The sequence below is a fragment of the Pelmatolapia mariae genome, linkage group LG16_19 (genome assembly GCF_036321145.2).
Source record: "Pelmatolapia mariae isolate MD_Pm_ZW linkage group LG16_19, Pm_UMD_F_2, whole genome shotgun sequence".
Taxonomy (NCBI): domain Eukaryota; kingdom Metazoa; phylum Chordata; class Actinopteri; order Cichliformes; family Cichlidae; genus Pelmatolapia; species Pelmatolapia mariae.
This window is the reverse complement of record NC_086241.1, coordinates 41,910,754-41,935,884: the sequence shown is the minus strand read 5'-3', so window position 1 is coordinate 41,935,884 and position 25,131 is coordinate 41,910,754. Positions and strand designations below refer to the sequence as shown.

Genomic DNA, 25,131 nt, shown 5'->3' with positions numbered 1-25,131 from the left:
CAAATATTACACAGTATTCCTAGAATTCCTGAAAGTCTAGAATTCCCGAAAGTTAACTCCAACCACAACGTGTGACTTCCAGTCTCACCTTGGCCAACCTCGCCCTCTTGATCAAGTCGTTGAGTTTACGGAGAGCAGCATTCCTGGGAAGACTCTGGATGTCCCGGAACAGGTCCTGAGACTCTGCCTCGAACAGACGCCTGACAAGTACCAGGAATGAATCAATGAATGAATGAAGTAATGCACGTATATGGAGAAAGAAATCCTACTCTAACAAGCAAATGAGTAAACACACAAACAAATGGATGGATGGATGAAACAATACATACATCATGAAGAAAGATTAAATAACTAAATTAGATTATTTAATGAACATATGAATAACAGTTTTCTTCATTCTTACAACCATCTATCACACATGAATATTTTTATAGTATATTTATTTTTTCATTCAATTCCACTTGTGCAATCAATTCTTTTGAGAAATCAATAATCAATTTTAATTGCAGCACCTGTTCTACATGTTTTAATGTGTAAACACATGAACTGTGTATATGCTGTGTAGCTCCAAGCTTAGTTTTTCAATTCCATCCAAAATTTGTCTTTAGATTAGAAGGGTGGGGGGTGGGAACTAAAACAAATTGCTTCAGTCAGAGGATGAAATTGATGGGTTGGTTTGGAATTATGAATCATAGATAAGAGGGTCTTCATTAAAAAAAGAACATTAAGGGAAGAAAGATAAGCATCATTCCCTGCGAACAAACAGACGAAGTAACGTATCTCACCTGTTCTCTGTGTTTTGCAGCGGTTTGGCCCAGAAGGAGCCGAGATAAACTCTCACCACCTCTGGAGTGTTGATCACCTTCCCCAGTGACCACATGAGGGCGCCATACACCCGCATGAGCTGTTGGGTGTCCACCTAATCGAACAGGTGAGGAGGAGGAGCTTAAGGTTAGACTGACACAGGTGAGCAGAGTTTAATTTCATGTTAGATTTGTTCAGCTTCTCCTACCTGGTCTGCCTTGTTGAGGACGACTCGGATCTTGTCGTCTTGACCCTTGAAAGCTTTGATGGCCTCTGAAAACTCATCTGAGATGTCCAGCTTGTGCGCATCAAAGAGGAGAATGATCCGGTCCACTCGCTCTCCAAACCAACGCAGGACCTCAGCAAAGTCATAACCTGGCAACAGGGAGACAAACAAAAGGATCAGTCTAGTTCCCATTTCTAGATCATTTCTGGAAAATGAACACTTAGCATAACAAAGTCTAATAATTTTGACTGATGAGAAAGAAAATTACATTTGGCTTGAGGTGTAATTTGAGCACCTCAAGCCAAATTTCATCAGCATTTCTTTTTTGGCTTTGTGTTAAGTTTAAATACCATGGATGATATCTAATGGTTGTAAATGTAAGGAGGGTTTGGTAACAAGTGGCTACCAAATGTTCCTGCTGAAGTTGAAGACATGCAAGGACGGTGCAATGTATTTATACTCATAATAATCCTGTTAGTTTTTTGTAACCAAGTTAAATAAACCTAGGAGATGCTAACTTCAGAGTGGGTCTCCAAAAAATTGTCATCCCCACAGAACTCTAAGAAGGAACTCAAAGTTCCTTTTTGTGTGTGCGTGTGTGTGTGGACTGGTAAGCTTGAGTGGCGTTCCTTCAGGGCAAGCAAGGTAAGCAGTACCTGTCATGAAGCTGGATTTGCACGTATGCAGACTTACAAAGAAATGAAGTCTTTCATTTTTATGTTAGTTTAATTTTAATAGAGAGAGACAGGATATCAACTAAAACGCCAGAAAAAAAAAACAATACACAAAGTGGATATGCACACTATTGAGTGGAACAGGAATTTGATCCCCTACAACCCAACAATAATTCTGGTTTACAGAGATTAGAATCAACCAGTCAATGAATGAATGAATCAATCAATCAGTCAATCTGATACCCCCGACCCTGAATCATAAGACTACCCTGATGGGGTGAGGATGATCATGAGAAAGGTGGTGGATCAGCCCCAAAATACAAAAGAGGAGCTTAATGGTCCTCCTTTTCAGGAAAGCACATGTACAGGCCCATCTTAAGTTTGCTAGTCAACATTTAAATAAAGTAGAGAAGGCTTGGGAAAAAGCGCTGTGGTCAGATGAAACCAAAACCAAGCTCTTTGCCATCAAATGAGGCAGAGTATGACACCATCCCCACAGTCAAGCATGTTTCCCCAAGTGGAAACAATATGCTTTGGGGCTGTTTTTCTACTAAGGCTACAGAGATGACTCCACCACACTGACGTACCAATGGATGGGGTGGTGCACCGTAAAATCTCAGACAGAAGATGGGTCCTGAAGATGGGTCATGAATGAGGCTTCCAGCATGACCATGACCCAAAAAAATACTGACAAGGCAACAAAGGAGATGCACATTATGGTTATGGAGTGGCCTAGCCAGTCTGCAGACCTCAGTCCTAAAGAAAATCTGTGAACGGCACTCTTCAAGTTGCCAAGCAATAGCCAAGAAACCTGAAGGATTTAGAGAGTTTCTGTAAAGAGTGGGCAAAAATCCTACCTGACATTTCTTCAAGTCTAGTGACTAAGTACAAGAAGCTTCTTACTGTTGCGATTACAAACAAGGGTTTCTCCACCAAGTTGTCTACTAAGTCATGTTTTGCTTGGGGATCTAATATTATTTCACTCAATGACATGCAACTTAGTGTACAACTTTTATGTAATGTATTTTTTCTGAATTTTGGGTTGATATTCTGTCTCTGTCTATTTAAATGAAACCACCATAAAACTTAGAGAGTACTAATTACTTTCTAAATTTCCTTCTAAAACTTACAAATTCAGCAGGAGATCAAATAATTATTTCCCTCACTGTAGTATACAGTAGTCCCGATGTAGGTATATTCATAGTGAATTTAACAGCCACAAAACAGTTCTGTTTCTCTCTCTCTCTCTCTGTGTGTGTGTGTGTGTGTGTGTGTGTGTGTGTGTGTGTGTGTGTGTGTGTGTGTGTATAAAGTGATATATAGCAATTTGGGTGTGGTTCATCTGAAACTGGGTGACACTGACCTCACTTTTGAAAACTCAAGAGCTTTTATACTCAAACAGGAAGAGTCCTGCAGCAGAAGGAAATGTTTCTACTCCTGCTTACATATCTGACTAAATTCTACTTGTCTTTACTGGGTAAATGGGCTGGTATCCAGCACTTCTCTCCTTTTGCTGTGTACTCAGTGCTTCTGCACTAGAAACTGTATAAACCCTTCACAAAGATATTTATACAGCATTTTAACTTGAGTTACTTTGTATCTACGGATAGATGCATTGGGGTTAAAATAGTTACCCTCAGTTGAAGGGACAAAAATAATTTTGATCTTCTCTTTGTCCTGCCTTGCTTGTCAATCATTTCTGCGCAGTGATGCCTCAAATCGGCAAATATAAAAAAGTTAAATGCCCTAATGATAACAATAATAATTATAATAATCATTGAGGAGCAGCTGAAGCTGAGCAGAAGGTATGTGAAGGAGAAGGACAATAGATACAACAAAGGGTTAGGCCTGTAGGCAGGATGTGAGGACGGGAGGGGGAAGAGAATTTCTGGGTTCTGTAGAATAATACTATTGTGTGTCATCTGCATAAAAAATGAATTGCATACCAAAATTGTAGACGATATTTCCAAGAGGAAGAAGATAAATTATAAAGGCCCCAGCACTGTTCCCTGAGGGACAACATGTTTGACTGACGCGAGAAGTCGGATAATCTTGCCTTGAATAAATTGTTTCCAGTCAGACAGGTAGGCTGTAAACCACTTGAGTGCTGTGTCCTCGATTCCGATGTTAGCCAGATGTTCTAACAGTAACTTGCCATTTTGTGTCTCACTAAATATTAGTTTAGGACCTTTCCTTTCCACCTTACCTACCTTATTTTAGCTGATGTTGGTAAGCTTCAGACAGTACAGCCACTTATCAAGGATGTGTCATTTTAGGATTTTAGAAGACGAGTAAAGGAGGTAAAAACATATTTATACTATTTATCATAGGACTGTATAAGAAGGCCTGTGAATTGTATGAAGCAGGGAAAGGGAGATTCCGGTTAGTTTGTTATATTTTTCCATGCAGTGCTTTAAGATTTGCACAATAAATCAGGCATAAAAAGGTTCTCAGAAGCTCTCCGTAATTCACTGTCCTCCTGCTCACTTTGAGGTTGCTGGGAAACATATTTATTTGTCCAGGTCTTAACAGGTAGAGCTAAAGTGCACAGTTTACACTGAACACATGGCTTCCAGAGCTGGCTGAGTGTGCATAGAGCACCATCGACCACAGCCAGTGTACCCGAACACATGTGTAGTACAAACACCTTCAGAAAACATTCATACTTTTCTTCTAAATGTGTTTGCCACTTCATCAACCTTAGGTCTAACGTATAACAGACATTTGGAAAGTTTTTGAAATACAATACTCATATATATAAGAAGCAAATAAGCAAAAATGTACTGCCTAGTAAAAATGTACATAATAATAAAATGTAGAGTAATAAATTAAAAATGTAAATGTAATAAAATAAAAAGAAGTACTTGAGAGTGCAAACCACCACAGCAGCTCCCTCTCTGGGCAGTATTTACTTTTAAGGGAACAGTATTGTATTTTGAATATATTTATTTTGTTTTCCTTGTTTCCTTTAAACATGCTTTTAGATTATTAACAGCAAGGGCAAACCTTCGTTATTTGCCCTGTTGAAACATTTTAATGCACCTGACATAATTTTAAGTATAAATACTTTTTATTATTTTTTTATTTATGGATTAATTCTCTTTCTCTTGACTTTCTTAAATATGTAACCCATCTTGGGGTCAACTTGAAAGAAAGGCAGAAGACTAAAAATTAGATCAGAGGTCAAATGTGACATGACATTTAGATAAAATTATATTGTGATATTTAGAAACCTATATACCAGTATCATTTCCTAAATGCCAATACAAACAATAACAGTAGCATTTTAAACATAGTTTGAAAAATAAACAATATTTTATGAAAGTTGAATCTTTTTCGAACTTGAGGAAGAGCAAGATATACCATTTCCTATAGACCTAAATGTTGCCAATACAAACAATGGCATTAAGAAACATAGTTTTAAATAGCTCTATATAGCACTTGTATCACTTTGACCTTCAGATCAAACTATCGACCCTAAAGATGACGTCAGAGGTTAAACATTTATATGGTACTCTCTACATGTTGACAATACACCGGGTTTTTTTTCAACAAACAAAGTTTCAACATATAAATCATCAAATTTGCCTTGAAGACCTTGGTGGACCAAGGCAAATTTTAATGGGTTGTTAACATGACCCCAGTGTACGCCCCTACAAAGTTTAATCAGATTTCATTCAAAACTTTTCAAGCTATCGTGTTTAAAAACACAACCTCCTTGGCAGAGGTAAAAATGATCTAGAGGTCGGATACCAGCCTATCAGCCTGCAGGACAGCTGAATTTCACAAATTAAACACAACAGTGGAGCATCCCACTTTGCCTACATTCACAACATCACTTCGGGGCAACAAACATCTGACTGTTTGTGGACACAACACATGTACAATTGCTGATGATGCTTATTATGAAGGTTAATGAGGACTACCATCAGCATTTCTAATGTGTAAATTCCCAAACCTAGAACACTGCAATGGCTTTAGTTAACATTAAAAGCTATTACACACCAATCTTTCTGATCAACCTGACCAAATTATTAAAGTCAATTAAAAGCCCAACAGGTTGGCCTGGTGTCCAAATTTCCAAGACCCCAATGTGATCAAGCATCTACCAGATGTGCTGGCACTAGCTCAACTTATGGAGGCCCCACTAGCTGCCAAGAGAACCAAAAAGGGCCACTGCTTTGTCACTCTACCCATGGCTTCTATGCAGGTCTCCTGAGCCCTGGAAGTCTGTTTCCACCTCCTGTCATCACCATTCACATTTACTGAGCGCTTGGTGGAGGCTGCAGGCAGCAAAGGTGTCTGAGCTTGCTAAGTGGGGATGTTGGCACACAAAGGCCCATCTGGTGATACCTGCGCTTTTAGAGGGAGTTTTAACCTTTGGTTGGCTGTCTGGGTGTGACTTCCAACACACTCCACTGACACAAGATATAATACTGTTAATGAGCCAGGTTTGACTGCTTTCCGTGAGGATTTCATTTAATGTATTTAACTAAAACATTTCCAAATATTCCAATAAACAGTTATAGCAACTACTGCTATTGCTAGTGCCATTTTTAATCACGTACTTCTAGTCCTTTTTACCCACACTTCAAACGAGTTTCTAGTACTGCTTCCTTTCATGTTCAAAAGTTTTAAAACTAAGAACATCTTAGACAATCTTTCAATGAATTTCTTACGCCTATGTTTTATTAGAAAAAACAAATACACTAATCACTGCAGCTCAACAAACAGGATTATACTGCCTCTGTGGAGAAGCTATTTTTGCAATTTGTCCACCCTGGAGTTGTCCGTTCATGAATAAATGATGCTGTTAGCACTGAGTGCAATGTGTTTCACGCCCTCCAGCTTCAGGTGTTTGGCTCAGGTTTGTCCCAGTAGATGTGAGCCTAAGCAGTAAATACGGTCATTGGCTGGGAAATTTTCTGCATCTATGAAACTCATTACAGCAGACAGAGAAAACACACCTAAGAGGCACAAAACACACCCCTGCAGGGTCAGTAAGATGACCTTCCTCTGATACGAGCTGTCATTGTTCTCTGGTTCTATTACAGGACAACTGATTATTTCACATGCTCCAATTCATTTAAAAACGGAAATGCCTTCTCCTTAAACGTCTACTTCCCCTGCACTGCTGGAACATAGTGAATTTATTACTTATTCCACAGTGCAGAGGTGTAAGCGTGGATGTTGCCTTTGTGTGCATGTTGGCAATGTCACAAGTGTGCATTACATGAGGGAATGGCACCAAAAACAATGAGGAAATAGTAATTATTAGGATTTAAAGGAAAACAAGCTAAATACAACCTTGAATGTCAAGCTATTAAAATTCACTCTGACTACTGTCAACCCTGAGGAGCATTGTCCAATGAAAAAATCCAACATTGGATTAATTATGATGAGTTTTGGTGACTCTTAGATAAAAGAAGACATCTGATGATGTCTAAAGACTTTGCTGAAGAACTGCAGGTAGGTTTTTTCAATTAAGCTATTGTTTAGATAGAAAGACTTAAAGTCTACAGCTGGAAGAGACCAATCTGATGATCTCATATTATGAAGAATCTTAATTTTCAGAATGACTGTAAAGATCACACAATTAAACACATACACCCAAGAGCTGTCCAGGTTTACTTTCTACATTAGCAAATCAAAAGGCTGTGACACAGTTAGAATTACACCCATTCAAAGGAAAACACATCATGGAGGTTTAACATTTTTTGTAATGAGAATTTCATGATGTTACAATAGTTGCAAGACTAAACATTCTGAGAGTTGTGGCCACAAAATTCAGCAATTACAGTCAGAACCTTCAGAATAAAACTGAGCAAAAAAAGGATGGAGATATTTTTCGAGTTTAAAGTTTAGCTTTGGGAGGAAGTAACAGATTTAATATCTAACTAACCGCAAGTAATTATCACAAGTTCACAAGTTCAACTAGGAGTGATGATACATCCCTGGTCGAGGGTTACCCTAGACATAACCTAACGGCAATTATCTAACCTGATCTCCTAATTAAAAAGAACAGAAAAAGAGTTTGTGGTAATAGAGATATGAGAAATACAATTCAGCTCACACAATAAACTAATACAGTTCAGTTTATGGTTCTCACACAAACAATTTTACAAGCAGCTGATTGGCTATTTTTAGGCTGCAGAAGAGGCATGCAAAGGGACGAGGTGGCTGTCAGCAGGAGGTCAAGATGCTGCTTTCCATGCAGTTATCCAGTCTGCACTCAGAAACTTATTTACAACAGCCAAGCCGCAGCCTCCACCTAGCTCAACAGCAATTTTTAATGGGCTGGCTTTAGCTGTGTGGCTCAGGAGGTAGAGCAGGTCATCTACTAACAGAAGGTTGGGGTGGTTCAATCCCTCCATGCCAAGTATCCTTGGGCACGATAATGAACCCCAAATTGCTCTTTGTTGAGAAAAAAGGGTGGGTGGATGATGTTATATAAAGTGCTATGAGTGCTCAAGTAGAGTAAAAAAGGTGCTATATATGAATCAATCTACTAACCATTTATCCCCACACACACATAACCCATACACACATCTTTGAGAGAGGACAGAAAGATCCAAACACCCTGATACTGGGAGGAGTCAAACATACAAAGAAGCACAGACCATGGATCATAGGAGGGAAATCAAGATTTCAGTCATTAATCATGATTCAGTCATATGATCTTGGCCCTAGTGCCAACCGCTACCTGCACACATGCTAGCAGCTCAGCAAGAGACAGCCAGGCTCCAAGTTAATTCTCACTCTTGGAGCATGTCGATGTCACACTATAGCAATCACCTCAATGATGATTGAGCAACGTCCATCCACTGATTAAAGGCAGTGTGTGTGTGTGTGTGTGAACGCTACAAAGAGGTAGAAAGTAAATGCTTCTATTAGAACTCTGTTACTGCAATCAGACTCCACCCACTGATGGCAGACTGGCAGGAGATCAACACATGGGACCAGAGCCCTGTGGGCAAACATCAACTCCACCCTGTAGAAATCCACAAGCCCGCGTCTCTGCCAAACATGCAGCTGTAATGTGTCCATAAAACATACTCTGTGCTCAGGGAAACACCAGACAGGCAGAGCAGGCTTTTGTTATAAAATGGAAAGGATGGCAGATATAACTATTGTTTTTCCTTCCAATAACTATTCACTCTATGACATCACAGACAGATAACTCCCACAAACATTTGCATGGAAGTATATATGAGATCGGAAAATTTTACCACTGCAAAAACTCCAAAAGCAAAAGCCATACCACTGACTGCCAACCCCTTCACAGTCGACGTATTCCTGTTTTAAGTGTCCCCCAGCTCTCCTCCTATAACTAAATCATTTGAAAGTTTATATTTGCAAATCATACGTTAAATCCATTATTTTGGACATGAGGAAGCACAGAGAATAGAATCAGGGTGAATGGGGCACATGGTGGTAGGTAGTAGACACCCATTAGTTAGCAAATTTCCAATAAAGCCTTCAGCTGAGCTTTTAACCCATTGCCATCTTGCTGTTTGGAAACTTGAGATGACAACGATGGGTGAATCTCACTGACAAAATGAGGAATTCTGCACACTGTCATTTCTAATTTTATCCATCCTGGTCACACAAAATAGAAAATCTTAACATCATGAACTCTGCCACCTGCAGCTCTGACTCCGGTCCTTTTTCAATACCACCCTTTCCAAACAATACATTATAGCAGTCCTCACAAGTATCTAGTAAACCTTCCCTTACACTCTTGCTGGCATTCTACTGTCACAAATCACCCCTGATACTCTCCACCCACTCCACCCTGCCTGCACTCTCTTCTTCACCTCTCTTGTGCATTCTCCATTGCTTTGGACGTATCTCCATGTATTTAAACTTATCTATCCTCACTTTCAGTCACAGATGCTTCTACCTACTTTCATTCTTCTTCTCTTCACAGAATATCTCCACCTTTCCAAGCTCTACTCCACCTGTTCCCTACTCTCACTGCAGATCAGAATGTCATCTGAAAACTTCATAGTCCTTGGAGACTCCTGCCTGACCTCATCTGTTAGCTTTTCAATCACCATTCCAATAAAGAAGCCCTGATTTAATCCCACCCCCTACCTTGAATCCATCTGTCACTCCTACCACACATTGTCCTCATAGATGCCCTACACTACTGTCACATACTTCTCCGCCACTTCTGACTTCCTCTTGCAGTACCACACTTCCTCTCTTGGCACCAGCATCACATGTACCACAGCAGAGCTGTTTCTAACCTTCTCTGTATTTCTCCATAAACACTGCCAAAGCAAACATCACATATGTAGTGCTCTTTCTCAGCATGAAGCCATACTAGTCCTCACTAATCATAACTTCTCTCCTCAACCAAGCTTCTACAACTCTTTCCCATAGTTTTCCCAATCTGCTTTCTCTTCAAGACAATTCTATACCTCCACAGGTGGAGTGATTCCCTTCCACTCTTCGCTCTCTTCATACCTGCCCTTTCTTCCTCCTTACTAATCCTATTATACATTGTTATTTTATAAAAATGCACTCAGTCAAACTGAAGAACTTCATTAATGTTAATTAGGCCTCACAATATGAAAGTCACCTTTCATTAGCAGTGATGACGCTTGACAAATTAAAGGCTGCTACCTGCACAAGTTTGATACCCATGCATATGCACACATTCAAGTTGTCAAATGAGATTGACACAGAGTAATCCCCTGAAGCCCTGCTAGTGACACAGAGATGCACAGGGGACTTTCTTGAATCAATTACAGTTTTTTGGTTTTTAGGTGCAGCAAAGGAACTTTCTATTTCATACCCAGAGCAAAAATTGCATTATTGATACAAACTGTTGAACTCAGAAAAGATAAAATATGTATACAAATACGAAATATCTATATGATACATGTCTAATATACAGGTGCTTTAGTTGCCAAAACAAATCTTAAATGCAGCCTGACTAAAAAAAACATAAAGGCCACATGTCTACACAGCAGGAGGTCTGAAGTGGGTTAAAACATGTTGAATGTGTTGGAAGGCAGCTGCAGCACACACACACACACACACACACACACACATACACACAAAGAGCTGTTCAGTCATTTTAAACTGCTGAAAGTAACTTAATCAGATGAAACATTCCTCAGCAGTAGCAGTGGTATGACAGTTTGCCGTCAGCAAGTGTGCAGTGAAGTTTAATCTATTGCTGATGCTGTCTCTATGTGCAATCATGTTGAGTCACAGTTGGCCTGTCAAAAGTCTTCAAGAGGAATTCAGGCTCAGCTGAGCAGCCCTAAATGCTTCCAGATGGAGGGAAAGCCCCACCACTGCTTCCTGTGGCCCTCATTCCCTCCCTTTAATCCACCATCCCTTCATTGCTGTATCCATCCTTCCATTTGCCCAGCTGAGCTGTTCAAGTAATGGTGTCATTCATTAAGGTTGACTCAATGTAAGGGCAACGGGGATTCTGCAATAAAAGAAGAAACTTGTTTCTACAAAAATATTCTAATATAGATAATAAAAAATTAACACATAGTCTAGTTAATGCACTGAAGTTAGATTGGTAGATTTTTGTTATATGCTGCAATCCCTATTACTAGATCCACTACATGTTAAGTGGTGGATCTACCCCATGATCTAATAAAACTGTTTTCATAAAGCTGATTTTATGATAAACCATTCCTGACTATATACAGCTGAGCAGGAGAATGTAGTTGCCCTAATGTGTGTCTTTGTTTTAACAATGTTGCACTTCAGTGGTTAAAATATTCAAACAATCTAACTAAAGACTACCTACCCACAACATTAAATGTCAACTTTTGTTGCCTCCAAAGTCGAGTTGGTGCCTTATTTGCAAATTTGGTAATTCAGGCTTGCACACCTCCTTAACATTTCTGATATCTGGACGCACTGTTGTTGACTCTCACTGTCTCTCTAACCACTCGATTCTGACAGATGATCTTCCACAACAAAACTTAAGTGCAGCTGTAATCAGAATCACATATCCTTCCTGTTCTCTGCTGACTTTCATTTGCCAGATTTGTAAAAATTTCTCATTTATACCAGATGGATCTTCCTCTAGGTTTCCCTCTGGGAGCTCCAAGTACTTTGGACAACTTTAGCATCGGCATTTCTGACAATGTAGCATGCCACAATACATACAAACTGTGAAGTAAAGGGCTACTTTGAGGACATACAATTTAAAAGGACTCCCTGCTGGTTCCCTGGGGAACTCCTTTGTGACAGTTTATGAACATTAGCAGGTGTGTTTCCCACTGAATCATACAGTCCTGTGCTATAAGCACGATGGCATTAGAAAGCTCAGTATATGGTCTGAGTCTATGTGACTTTCTGGCTCTCCACCCAACATACCACTGCTATTATATAAAACTTTCAGCAAAGACACCCGTGGGATGTCAAATGTAGAGCTTAGTACAGCACAAGCATCTTCTCAGAAAAGAGACACCCTTTCATTTCAGTAAAGCAGAATGATATACCTAATAGCATAAAAGCAATTTTGTACTTTTTACCAATGACATACTAATTTTAAAGTTTTTCATTATTACAAATCATTGCATGTTGTCATTATTTTGCTCACAGAAATCTAGATCATTGTTATAGATATTAGTACTCAATTCAGATATTTTCTCAATATAATGAAATATTCTATTCTATTCAATTCAGTTTTATTTATATAGCGCCATATCACAACAACAGTTGACTCAAGGCGCTTTATATTGTAAGGTAGACCCTACAGTAATACATACAGAGAAAACCCCAACAATCATATGACACCCTATGACCAAGCAGTTTGGCAACAGCGGGAAGGAAAAACTCCCTTTTAACAGGAAGAAACCTGCGGCAGAACCAGGCTCAGGGAGGGGCGGAGCCATCTGCTGCAACCGGTTGGGGAGAGAGAAGGAAGACAGGATCAAAGACATGCATAATGAAATATTATATTCATTATTTATATTAAAGAACCTCCATGTATTCTGTGGAAGTCTGCATCTTTAGTTCTTCGTTTGGACAAATATCTAGCAAACTTTATACATATCTATACAATAACACCCTCCTGTTTTTGTTATATCATTGTTCCCATAGACTGTACATGTTAGCCATTATTTGGCAGTGTACCAGTGACCAGTGTTGGGTTTGGGTACTTATTTCTTTTTCCCTGTAGTGAATAATGCAGCACATTTGATTTGCTTTTTATTTTTTAAATGAATATATTATCATATATCGAGCTCCCCAGTGAACATGTTTAGATCAGCTGGTGGAATGTCTTCATATTGTGGAGGTATTTGGCATTGCAAGCCATTGTATGCCACACTGAATCTATCTTTTTAATATGTTCATTGAGGGTTGATTTGGTAATGATTCCAGCAAGGAGTGTAATTTTTGATGCCAACTTCACCAACATTTATCTAAAGGCTGGCTGTCAAAGGAGATTTTGTTAGATGTTGTTGGCAAGTGTAGATAGCATCCCTTTAATCCACAGAGCATGAGAAAAGAGACGAAAACAGGTGAAGAGAAGATTAGGCATATGGTCTTTCAGAAGACTAAATAAAGCCAGAGTGGTGAAGAACAAAGTATCAGATAGACGATAAGACATGTGGTTAACACAGTTTCTTACAGTTTAAAGAACAAGACCAATGTTGGTCTGTTTTGAAATATGACTGCTTATGCTGGTGAAACTAAAAATAAGGAAGTTAAATGAAAACTCACATTGCTCCATTTTCTTTCATTTTGATTTTGTGTTGTGAAAGCCGACAGAATTAACCATAACAAAGTGTAATGGGTTAGTGAGGTATGCTGAGCATAAAACCAGAGTCTTCAGTTTCACAAAGGTGGCTCTTTTTATCTGGTTAGACCACTACAGTACCAACTTCAGATAATGTTATGCTCTGGTTTAAAAACTACTGTGGGAGCGACATTTTCCCACATTTTTGGCCCAACAGCATACACTAAAATCAATATAGATTGTTACCTTATGGAATACATTTTTATATTATACATGGTAAGCAGTATGTTAGTAATTTTGGCATATAAAGTCGTCCAGTTACACAAGTGCAAACCTTGCATTCAGTTTACTGTTACCGTCCATAAATACAGAATGCTGCTGTAATTTATCAAGCGTTTAATAAAGGGTATGTAGTTACTCACAAAAGAAAAATAGCAAAAAAAGAAATGGGAGCCCCGACAAAAACAACCAAAAGAGGAAGTAGACCATAACCAGCGGCAGGCCCCCGGATTCAGGTTTCTCCCCTAACCTAGTCCTGGGAAACTAAACTAGAAGTAACCAAAACAGAAAACAGTACTACCAGTAACTCCTACTCAGTCAATACTTAATAAACAGAGCTTTAAAAGATATATAGAAAATGTATAAATATGCTTTATGCTTGGTCCTGCCAAGCCCTTTTTACATGGTTATAAAACAAATTCAACTAATTATAACCAATACAACTAATACTAAATTCCCACTGTTAGGGTCATTGGTACGTGGTTCTTGTCACACATTTTCTCCAATAGATAATATGATTTTTGTCATTCAGGACAGAAAACAGATATTTTTAATGAGGAAAAAAAAATAGAAATTTCTTAAAATATTTTTTGACAATCACTTGAGCCCTGGCACAAAATATATCGAGTCAGGTCAAGATTTTTCAGATGTGTAACTGCTCCCGTGGGTTCATTTCCTACAAATCAATGTCTTTGGTTTCAGATCTGCGTTTATAAACTCACATCAGCAGCACTGATTCACTAGAGGAAACAGACTGTGAGACAAAAAAGGAAGTGAGACAGAAAAGAGAGATACAGTATTTCACAAGAACCTTTTAGGTTAAATGTTAGCGCAGTTACTCTGTCTAGAGGATTGATCAGCAGGTAAGATCCATAAGTTCTAAAGGAATTTTATTCTGAGAGGTAAAACACTGGACCTTAACATTTGATGGAGATTTAGACTTGTTTGTCTTGAGGTTGTGCAAAACTCTGGCCAGTATTTATCAAAATCTTTTTAAGAAATACTGACCCACTCCTACTAATTTCCAGAAAAACTGACTAATCGTTCAGTCTAGAAAAGAAAAGAAAATTCATGTTGCATGAAGCTAATACGTTTTTACTCGAGTTGGTCAAAACAAAGAAAAAAAACGGGGAAAAAAGACTTTTCCTTTAACAGAAGACTAATTGACAAACCGTCCTTAAGATTAAACTGTGGAGGTCAGCTGCTCACTGACTTAATACAATATGAGGAAGTGAAGGAATGTCAAGGGCTATTATGCAACAACACAACAAACTGAGAGTAGGGTGCCTCCTTTAGGCAGCCAACACACACACAGACACACACACAGATATCCTACCCCTGCTGATTCGTTGTTTCTCTCCAGACAGGATACCAGGAGTATCAATGATGCTGATGCTCTGAAGAACCTGATTGGGCATCTGGGAGCAGATAAACCTGAACAGTGAGAATTGAGTGAGAATTCATGTTTTCAGGGCAGCAACTCTTTTATCTCAGGCTAACGAACTGTCAGCTGGTCAGATAGTTCAAGAAAGTAACATTTCCACAGCCCCATCCACCCAACCACTTACTTTACCCTTGAGGTTATCGAACTACAGCAAATCTCTAAGAAGAACTCTAGTAAGATGAACTTTACAAAAAGTAGTTTAAGCTAGTGTGTACAAACAGTCAAATTGTCAGTGTACAAGAAATATTTCCTCAGGGTGAAAATTCAGGGGGGGTGTGGGTTATCTGTGACAAGCAGCAGGATGCAAAGGTTACTGTGTTGCTGCTGTCACCATGATCGGGGTTAAAACAAAAGGTGGGGTCAGAGGTCAAAGAATGTTTAAAAAGAGTCGAAAATGATAAAGAAAAAAACTTCTTCTGTGGATAATGTGGCATAGCGGTTTGCTCTTTGATGCAGCTGCATATATTTAAGTCAATAATCTGGACCTCATCTATAGTTGTGACATTTGGATACACCCATACAGTTTATGAATACGGCTTTCTAACTACGATTGTTTGCATTAGCTGATAATTTTGGACTGCACACTATCAAGCAAATACAGTTTCTTGGCTCCAGAAGAACCATTACGTTCGCAACTAAAACATAATGCTGAGCCTGCAAAATACAGAAACCAGTGGGGGATGCTACGTTGGTTGCATCCGTCTTTTATAGGCTATACATTACCATGTAGATTTGCTTGACTTGCTAGACTTGCTTTACTAGTTTATTATTACACTTTGGTTGTTATCATTGTTCTCTCTTATCTTCCAGGTTCTGGTCACTGTACTTCTAATCTCCCTGTCACCTAAATTTAGTCGAGAGGCTACAGGAGCTATAAACTGCCTTGACTTGTCAGGGATGCGGCAGGCTGGCAGCGGGAAAAAACAAAGCCACCATATTGACACATGGTGACGCACACACACACTTCCCCTTGGAAACAATAACTTATTTTGGAGGGTCTCAACGGGACAAGACGGGATTTCAAGCTTAAGGAATGTTTCAGGTGTATATTTACAAACAGACATTAGGAGGGTGGACTGTGTCCACTTCCTCTCTCCTGCTCTTAGACATATTTCTGGACAGAGGAAATACTTTTGGACAGGAGTGGCTTTAGCTAAATTTAAATGCCTGATACAAACTCTAGAATCTGACAGCTAATAGTGTTTATATGTCAGTGTGGGGGGACAGAGGTCACTTCCCACGTTGTAAATGTTTTGAGGAAAGCAGTGACAGAAGTGGGAGGAAGTGCCAGCATTTCTTTGTGTTCATGGAGTGGTGTTTGCCAAAGCGGGAGCAAGGTCACAAGAGTGTCAAAAAAAAGAAAAGAAAGAAAAAAAAGCCCATATTCAAAATGTGTATTACACGTGAATGAGAACTATCTGCTGTAAACATATGTACAGACTTACACATTGACGTCACTGGAATAGTATATGTAAAGTAATCCCATGAGTATGATAAATAGCCTATTCAAAGGTTTCTTCTGGATTTAGCTACTTTGGTTCTTGGGTGTGCCTGTCTGTGTGAAAAGTAGTGAAACAAAGTGACAACAATCTACAAAGGCAGAAAATAAGACCAAACCCTCAATTACATGGAATTATTCTCTAAGGATTCAATTTAAGCGTTGATCTCTTTGAGGACCGGGCGGACCGCTGAGGTCTCTAATGTCACATCAGTCTGCACCCATCTTATTTATCCAACCTCTCTGCATTCTGTCTGTATGAATAAAATCTATACAGAAAAAGCAACAAATAAATCACAGCACATCTAAGAAGTCTATAGATCTGTTGTTCCATACTCCTCAGTCTCTCTCCATCAGGAGAAATCACCAGTTTTCTCAGTTGTACTGTATTTCATCGATGACCTCAGCTGCATGATGAAAAAAGGAATTAAGTCTAATGACCAGCGATTAAAATGATTAATGGTTCTGGAGATCAGCAGGCAAACATCCTGAGAGACCTTCAGTATATGGACTGATCCACTGGTCGATTTGTGTGTTGCTATTATAGATCAGTCAGTCTGAGTTACATTTTATTTGATTGGCTTTGCTTGATTGTTTGTTTTGGTCTCCATCAGACCAAGAAGAGGAGTGGTCCAAAATCCCTCCTGAAATATGAACAAGCCTGGTGACCAACTAAACTAAAGGTCTTACCGCTCCGCTCGCCAACAAGGGTTTCTCCATCATATTCTCTTTACTAAATAAATCATAATTTTCTCATGATTAAATGTTGCTTTTAATTATTGTAACAAATTTCACTCAAACAGAGAACCAAAACAGAATTTCAAAATTGAAAAGAAACAAAAAAAATGGCCTTGGCTAACGATCCGACTAGCTAGTCTTTATCAGCAAGGGTGCATCAACGTTTTATTTTGTTTTCTTAAAAACTTAAATTTTTATCATTTTATAGTAAGGTAGGATGTCGAAAGTCTGATTTTTGTACACTGTGTTTTGGTTTTATGGGGTAATATTGTGCAGTCTGTGGTCTGACACCAAAAATGGAGATTTTTAATCCTCTGAGGTCTACTCTATCATGACCCCAACCTTAAACCTAAATCTAATCCTAGGCAATCAGAATATATAGTTGGTGTTTTTCTTAAACAGTTTGAAAACAACAAAACACACATAAAAAACTATTCACATCTTGACACAATAGTTCCATTCTGGCCTAGTCTTAGGGTAGGGTTAAGGTTAGGATTGCCACCCTTAATGACTTGGATCTCTGAGGGCTAAATAAAAATTATAACTGAAGGAACCAGATTTTCTCATAAAATACTGTACATCAAATATTAAAACCCTCTTTGAATTGAAGGTTTATAAACATATCTAGATGGACACTGAGGGTTGTTTAAGCTGTGTTTTTCCTTCTTTAATGTGTGCATGCCTTTACCTGTTGAGGAAGGAGTTTCCAAACGCGTTGAGTTTTCTGAAGGGTTTCTTAGGGTCGACGACTAGAGCATTGCCTGGGACAACCCCCTCATTTTCACCATACATCACTGCTATAAAGCCATCAGTGGTTGGCTCTGGACCGATCCGCATCCCAGGGAAATCTTGTTCCAGTAGATACCTGGGCCAAAGACAGAATATATGTAGTTCAACTTTAACGACTTTCAGGATCTTACCATACTTACAACAATAAGAGTGTTCGGAAAAAAACGTTGTTTTAGTGTAGTCCAGAAATTTGCAATCAAGTACCCCCACCGTTTTAGGCTTCATAAAAAAGGGTGAATAGAAAGCAGTGTTACAACAAGAATATTCTACTGGGGTCAGCAGTGCCTTGCCAAAACCACGCCTAATGTCCAAACTGAAATACATGCATGGCTGTGTCAGGTGATCAGACAGGTGCTCTTCAGTGGAGCTGGTAGCAAGAATAAAAAAAACAGGAAGTCATTCTAGATTTGTGGCTAGAAAATGACTAGAAAACAACCCAGTCATTTTGTCTTCAGCTGAAGTGATATTTTCAGTTTCTTCATCAGTTTATTCTTCAAGCATACAAGTAAATAACAAAACAGTGTATGTGTATGTTTATCTGCATCAGTTTCTGACAAAATGAATACGTTTATATAGCAAGTGTAATTCCTTCAGTACGAAAAATGTGTTCTAATCTCTGTAGTAAAATATGGCGGTCATCGATATGTGTTTATTCTCTGGCAGAATAAGCACAGAGATTCCATTGTCAGAGGCCATAAGAAGGTCATTCATAACCTTTGATATGATGCACATTAAATCCTTCAAATAAACACTTAAACAAAGTTAACTGTCTGACAACTGCTCTTTCAAGATTTTTTTTAAATAAAAGAAAGGTTAAAAATGAGTCTACAATTAGCTCAGACAGCTGGACCAAATAAGGGTGTTTTAAGTAATGGTTTAATTACCACAACCTTAAATTGAAGCATTAATAATTAATGAGACTTCTTTTAGCAGTCTTGTAGGAATGGAGACACCATTCCTACAAGACTTAAGACCAAAAGACACAATGATGTTTTAGAGAAAGACTTTTTTGCCATGAACTCAATGATTGCTAGAAAGAAGAGTCTAAGTAAATATCAGCAGCTACTGACGTCGCTGTATATAATGATACATCTGTGTTTACCCTATGACAAAAAAATTGTTTTAATGGTTAACATTTTATTTGTGAAAGTTAAAGTTAAAGAACGGTTGGCCCAACAGAGCTCTGACTGTGTGTCAGTCGGGCTACAGTCCTGAGAAGAAAGCTGGATTGTTACTGTTTTCCTTGAACAATGACAAATATATTGTTAATCTATTTTTTCAAAAACTGTAAAGCTAGGAAATCTTACTATTTTTTCAGGCCTAACAAAGATCTTCTTAATGAGTGCAAAGCCATTTCCTCTCCAGCTTATGGATCATCTGCTTTAAGCTGCACATTTGTGAGTTATTGCAGGGAGTCAAGCATGTCTTACTTGCTGCCTTCCTTTTTAAGAAACCACGGAATCCAGGGTCATATATAGTGATGACGTAACACAATAATCAAATAATTTACCTCTGTGGGAGTAAAGTTTAGGTAGCTGCTCTGCATTGCGTTTGCACATGGTAGAAAATAATAGTTATACTTCTAAACCTCATCAGCCACTTGAATCTAATGAGACTGTCATTTTCAACATCTGCATGTTAAAATCACCTACAATAATTACTTTGTCAGAGCTGAGCACAAAATCATATCAAAAGTCTCTGAAATCAGATAGAAACTAAGTGCTAAAACATTCTAACGTAACAACTAAAACTGTTTTTTGACTTTTCCAAGGCTAATAGTCAGGCTTTCAAACTGTTAGGTCTTGGGTTAATTAATAAGCCAGAGTTTACTGGCTAACAGGGAGAAACCCAATGTTTAATACATTTAATTATGAACTATTGAAAATCAGCTTCACATCGGTCAGACATCAACACCACTATGTAAATTTGTCCCAAAACTGTTCACCCATTATCACTGACTGGGTACTATGTTTAAGAAGAAAAATATTCAGTTTATGATCAGGTTTGTTACAGACAAGAAATAGATAATCACACATTTATGATTCTGGAACAGCACATTTTAACCTTTTTAGTCTTTAAAAAAAAGACTAAAAGGGCTAAGTTGATCGTTAAAACTATTTTTAATGACTTAAACAGCAGTTTGACTTTTAATTTGATGCCAAGGAAAATCCCAGATCTATTGTCACAAAAGCAGGCCATTGGCCAGTTTCTGAGGTTCAGTCACACAGAGCTCTGATCTCTGTAATGGAACAGCTGTGTTTGCACAGACTTTGAAAATAAATCTTTTTCCTTTCCTTTCATCTTAACACTGACCTTGTCTACTTTTCCACTTGCTTTTCCTTATAAAAGAAAAGTGAGAAAGGAAGGAAGAGAGGGAAGATGGCTCTTTCTCGTCATCTCCTGTCTTTGTGGACAGCGCAGACTTCAAAGAGTGCGCAAGACCCAAGGATGGAAAACTACCGTGCATGCCCCTATGCTGAAATGTCAGAAACGACAGAGCCCCTTTAATGTTACATGTCACTTGGCCTTACAGTTTAGTCATAATCTTCCCTCATGTTTTCATTCAGCTGTTGATCCACAAGAATTTCCACCTCTAGCTGCAGTTTGAAAAATTGTGGAAGATCCACTCTGATTGTAGTTGTTTATGTGCATTTTTATCTTTGTGCAACTTATGAAAAATGTGAGAAATATCTTTTCTTCTCCTTTCTTGACAATGTTCAGTGTTCTTCAGACTTGGCAGGTAAAATGCCGAGGACCCACGTTAGCACAGCGCTGACATATTTTGGCTAAAAGTAATTGTTGCCTGCTGCTTCACTTATTTGTAAGGACAGGAGGACAAATATATTACAGCAATGGTTGAACATTCATGGATATTAATGCATTCCCAACTCTTCACACAAAGACACCTGGAGATGTTTATAATCTTATTTTGTTAGGCTTTAGTTTCCTATGAAATAATTACTTCTGTCATTCATGCAGAGATTTTTGAGCTTCCACCCATAATCTTCCCATTTCTCCAAGCATTTCCTTATAGCTGTGTAACAGTTACACTGTTTGGTCATTTGTGTTCAGTTAGGAAATTGTGAGTTTTAGTGGGATTATACATTATAGAAAATATGCTAATAGTTATCATCAATTAACATAGATGCAGGTTTGGTCAGATTACTACTACTGTCCAAACAGAATGCACTAAGACCTGTTCGTGTCTATCAAGCCGCCCACTGGGCCACAGCTTACGCCAGGGTTTCAGTTCACCCTTGTGAGACAAGAAGAAGAAGAAAATATGTTGACTCGGCAATTTACTGGCAACATGTTCCCATGATTCAGAGCATTCCGGCGCAAGGTGGAGCTTCGGTTGTGCCCTCACCACCCCCTACCCCACAGACACACACACACACACACACACACACACACACACACACACACACACACACACACATTACTAACTGCCAAAGTTTCTCCGCAGCTTGTGCAAGACTTGAAGGGATTGCAGGTCAAATCTGCTGGTCTGCCTTGTTGCCAAAACAACTGTTTTCACTCAACATGTATTCACACACCCACACACACTCACGTGCTCTCTCTTTCTCTGTCTCTCTCTGCAGACATGAGATAAGTTTGGTGAAATGCAACTGAAATGTGATGACCTATGCTCTGAGTTTGTTGCACCATATCATTCACTCCTTACTTATTCAGAGTTATGAATGTGCCTTATTTTTTCCATTACATCAATGAAGTTCTGAAAAAGGCTCAGACACATTCACCAAAAAAAAAACCCAAAAAAACACCATGAGACCTTCAGTGACAAAATCTGCAGGTGCATGTTGGACTTTCAATTCTTCTGCAGGAAGCCCAGCTGCAAATTCATGGAAACTAATCTAACAGCTTATCCGAGAGGTGGTTAGACTATTACAACCTTAGTGATTAACTCATTAAGATTAAATATGTCAAAACCCTAAAGAGAAGAAGTAATGCCAAATTCCTTTGGAAAATTGGCCAATCTATTTGGTAATTGCAACATTCATTTCTATTATGGGAAAATGAGACTCTGCTACTTTTGGGAACTGTTTCTGATTCTCAGCAAAGCTTGGGTCATACAGAGAGAACAGGTTCCTGAGCTTTTTTAAGGAAAATTGTCCCCACACAGCTCAATACTAAACTAATCTTATTAATGGCATGGTAAGATTAAAAGCAAGCTCACACATAAGGCCCTCTATGGCTAGTTTAAGCTAGTGCTATCAGGGGTGCAGCAGGTAAAACACACAGAAGGAAGTTTGGTTTAATTCCAAAAGCCATTAAAACTTTGTATGAAGTGAAAACTCCACTGATAATGTTGACCTGTGTCTTTAACTGAAAATAAATATTAATTGCGCTCACTGTAGTCTTCTTTTAGTAAAGACATTTTTTAAATGTTTTTTATACCTGTAACTATAGACCTGCTAGTTGGATTGGATTTTATGTGACCAGAATTTATTCTGAGACTGCATTCACTTGTTTGACATGTTACAATTTGCTATGATACATGTTCATGCCTTTTTCATGAACATGGAAGGGCTTTAAATTGACATAATTTCTCATGAAGTCCTTCCAGTGTAATAAAATCACTCCATCCCGCAGCACCAAAACAGGATGTGTTGTCACAGGTCTGAATTAGATAATCAGGAAGGATCCTAATAGGAAGCTGTAAACTCAGAGAGCGCTGTTATAGTTTACAGTCTGGTAGTGTAGTTCTGTTTAAAAGCAAGCAACGAGAAGGAAATTAAATCCTAATTATGTTTAAAAAAAGATTTTTCTGTTTTTCTACAGGCTAAAGTCACACTGGCCTCATCTTAATCACCTACAACACTAAAAATCACCAGTAATAATCCAGTCCAGCATTAGAGGCAAAGTGGAGATGGTTTGGACATGGGCAGGAGGAAAGGAGAAAGACTACAGGGAAAAACCTGAGTGAAGAAGGATATGAAGAGGACTGGTGCAACAGCAGAGGACGCTGGGGTTAGAGTGAGATGGAGGCAGGTCAACTGTGGCTACCCATAAAGTAAGTGCCCAAAAAAAGAATAAGAAGATTCGCGTGGTCACCAAGCTGCCTTTTTATTCTCACCTAATCATCTGGAAGTTTAACCAGAAAACTGAAAATGTATTATTAAGGTTTATGCAACAGAACAATTCTACTGTCAGTTTGCCCATAAAGAAAAGAACTACATACTTTTAATCTGGCCCTTATATATTATTTCTTTTGCAGCTAAATTATTTATTGAGCAATTGTCCAATACTGCAGGAGGAACCTAAACTGGCAGGGATCCTGAACTGTTCCAGTTAACTTTTACCTTATTCCATGATTGCAGGTTATAGAATTCACACACAGTGTCAAAACATAAACACGATGGCAGTGTAATTACCTGTATTTACCTACTCAGCTGCATGAACCTTTAAAACAAATTTCAGATCATTTCAGGGTTTTGGTTTTTTTTTTTAAATCAAAATCTAATTTTGAAATTTAATTCTAAGGGTGACTTTGTTTCTCCCCTTCCCTAAAATCTTTTAAAGGCACACTTTTTTTCTCTTGCTGTTCGTTTCATTTTACCAGTGAGAGGTAAGGGATAATCCAAAAATGCCATCATCTCCTAGCAGCAGTGCATCATCAGTTCATGGCACCACTGACAGAAATATTGAATTTACACTTTGAACACAGTGACATAGCACATGAAAAGGTGACTTGTCATGTTTCCTGCAGTTTTTGCCCATGACACATGCTTATATGTGGTTTTTGGTTTGTTTGGTGATTATTTTTGTACCCTGATGACCTTTAAAAGCAGACTGTATTTTTGGTTCTGTTCCTGATATGATGTCACCCCACTTACATAGCAATTATGTTTACTTTGGCCTATCGCACTTAACTGAGGCGGTCATGTCATTTTTTTTTTCTCTGTTTCTGAAATAGTGGAACAGAATAATTGAAACTTTGATTCATTATCTAATAGATTCAAAGGGTTGGCTGTGTTTTCCTTGTGTGTTTGTCCACTCTGACTCTGATGAAGGCACAGTAGTGTTGAAATCTCATTCTGTTTGCATAAGTCACGGCTGTGAATTTAACTTGTGTGCTTCCTGTCATTCATAATGCCACAGCTCACTCCCAATACCCATGAGCCTTAAGATGTGTTGTTTTCAATAGCATGCCACATATTTTTCACAGTAAAGAAAGAAAGGATAGTAAAAGTCACTTCGGCACAAATTTGGGATCCCCACGGAGTTTGTCTTTCAATTATATTTCGAGTTGAGATGAAATCAAACGCGTCTTCAACTGTGATATTTTAACGAGATCTGACACGAGGTCCCACCAAATAACATTCAAGTGATGCAACAAAAATAGAGGTGGGCTTTTTTCCCTACATCTAGTACAATTTCCGGCCCTTCCAGCCTCTCCACAGACAAGAACACTAGTCAGTTGTTGGTCAGTACCTGATGAAGGTGGTTTTCCCAGTGGAATACTGGCCGACCAGCAGTACCATGGGTTTACTCTGGAAGTCAGCAGCCTCTAGGGCCGGGGAGTGGAAGTCATGGAAGAGGTAGGTCTCTTCCAGCGGCAGCAGCTTCTTGGTGTAAAGAGTCTGCAGTCCCTCCGTAACGGTCTGGTACATCTCTCCTTCTTTGTTGCTGCCACCCTGCTCCTGTTTGACCCAGCTGAACATGCTTCCCGCTGTGTTCTGTATCCAACTTCCTTGTTTCGATGTTTCCAAATATTGCGGCTGTTTTTGCCTCCTTCTCTGTGAGCTCCGTCCTTAGCCTGAGCGGAGGGAAGTGTGTGTCTGGCTCCAGGGAGTCTCGGCTACTCTCAGTACTGTGCCTCCTCTGTGTGCTGCTCTGGGCGTGTGTTTGTGATGTGGAGGGTGCTGATGTGCTTACCTGGGGGCACCGCCCTTCCCCCCGTGACGACACAGACTCTCTCTCTCTCTCTCT

The 25,131-nt window shown here is 38.9% G+C and overlaps 1 protein-coding gene across 1 annotated transcript in view; it reads right to left on the bottom strand.

Moving 5' to 3' along the window:
* ehd4 (EH-domain containing 4) overlaps positions 1 to 25,086 on the bottom strand; it is a 35,168-nt gene extending 10,082 nt beyond the window's left edge. Inside the window, exons 1-6 of the mRNA XM_063497866.1 lie at positions 24,634 to 25,086; positions 18,077 to 18,253; positions 15,045 to 15,142; positions 1,013 to 1,179; positions 786 to 919; positions 89 to 200 (exon numbers count right to left, since the gene is read on the bottom strand). Of these exons, the coding sequence (XP_063353936.1) occupies positions 89 to 200; positions 786 to 919; positions 1,013 to 1,179; positions 15,045 to 15,142; positions 18,077 to 18,253; positions 24,634 to 24,863 (918 nt within the window). The 5' untranslated portion in view covers positions 24,864 to 25,086. The remainder of the gene's footprint in view (positions 1 to 88; positions 201 to 785; positions 920 to 1,012; positions 1,180 to 15,044; positions 15,143 to 18,076; positions 18,254 to 24,633) is intronic.
* Positions 25,087 to 25,131: the final 45 nt, after the last annotated feature.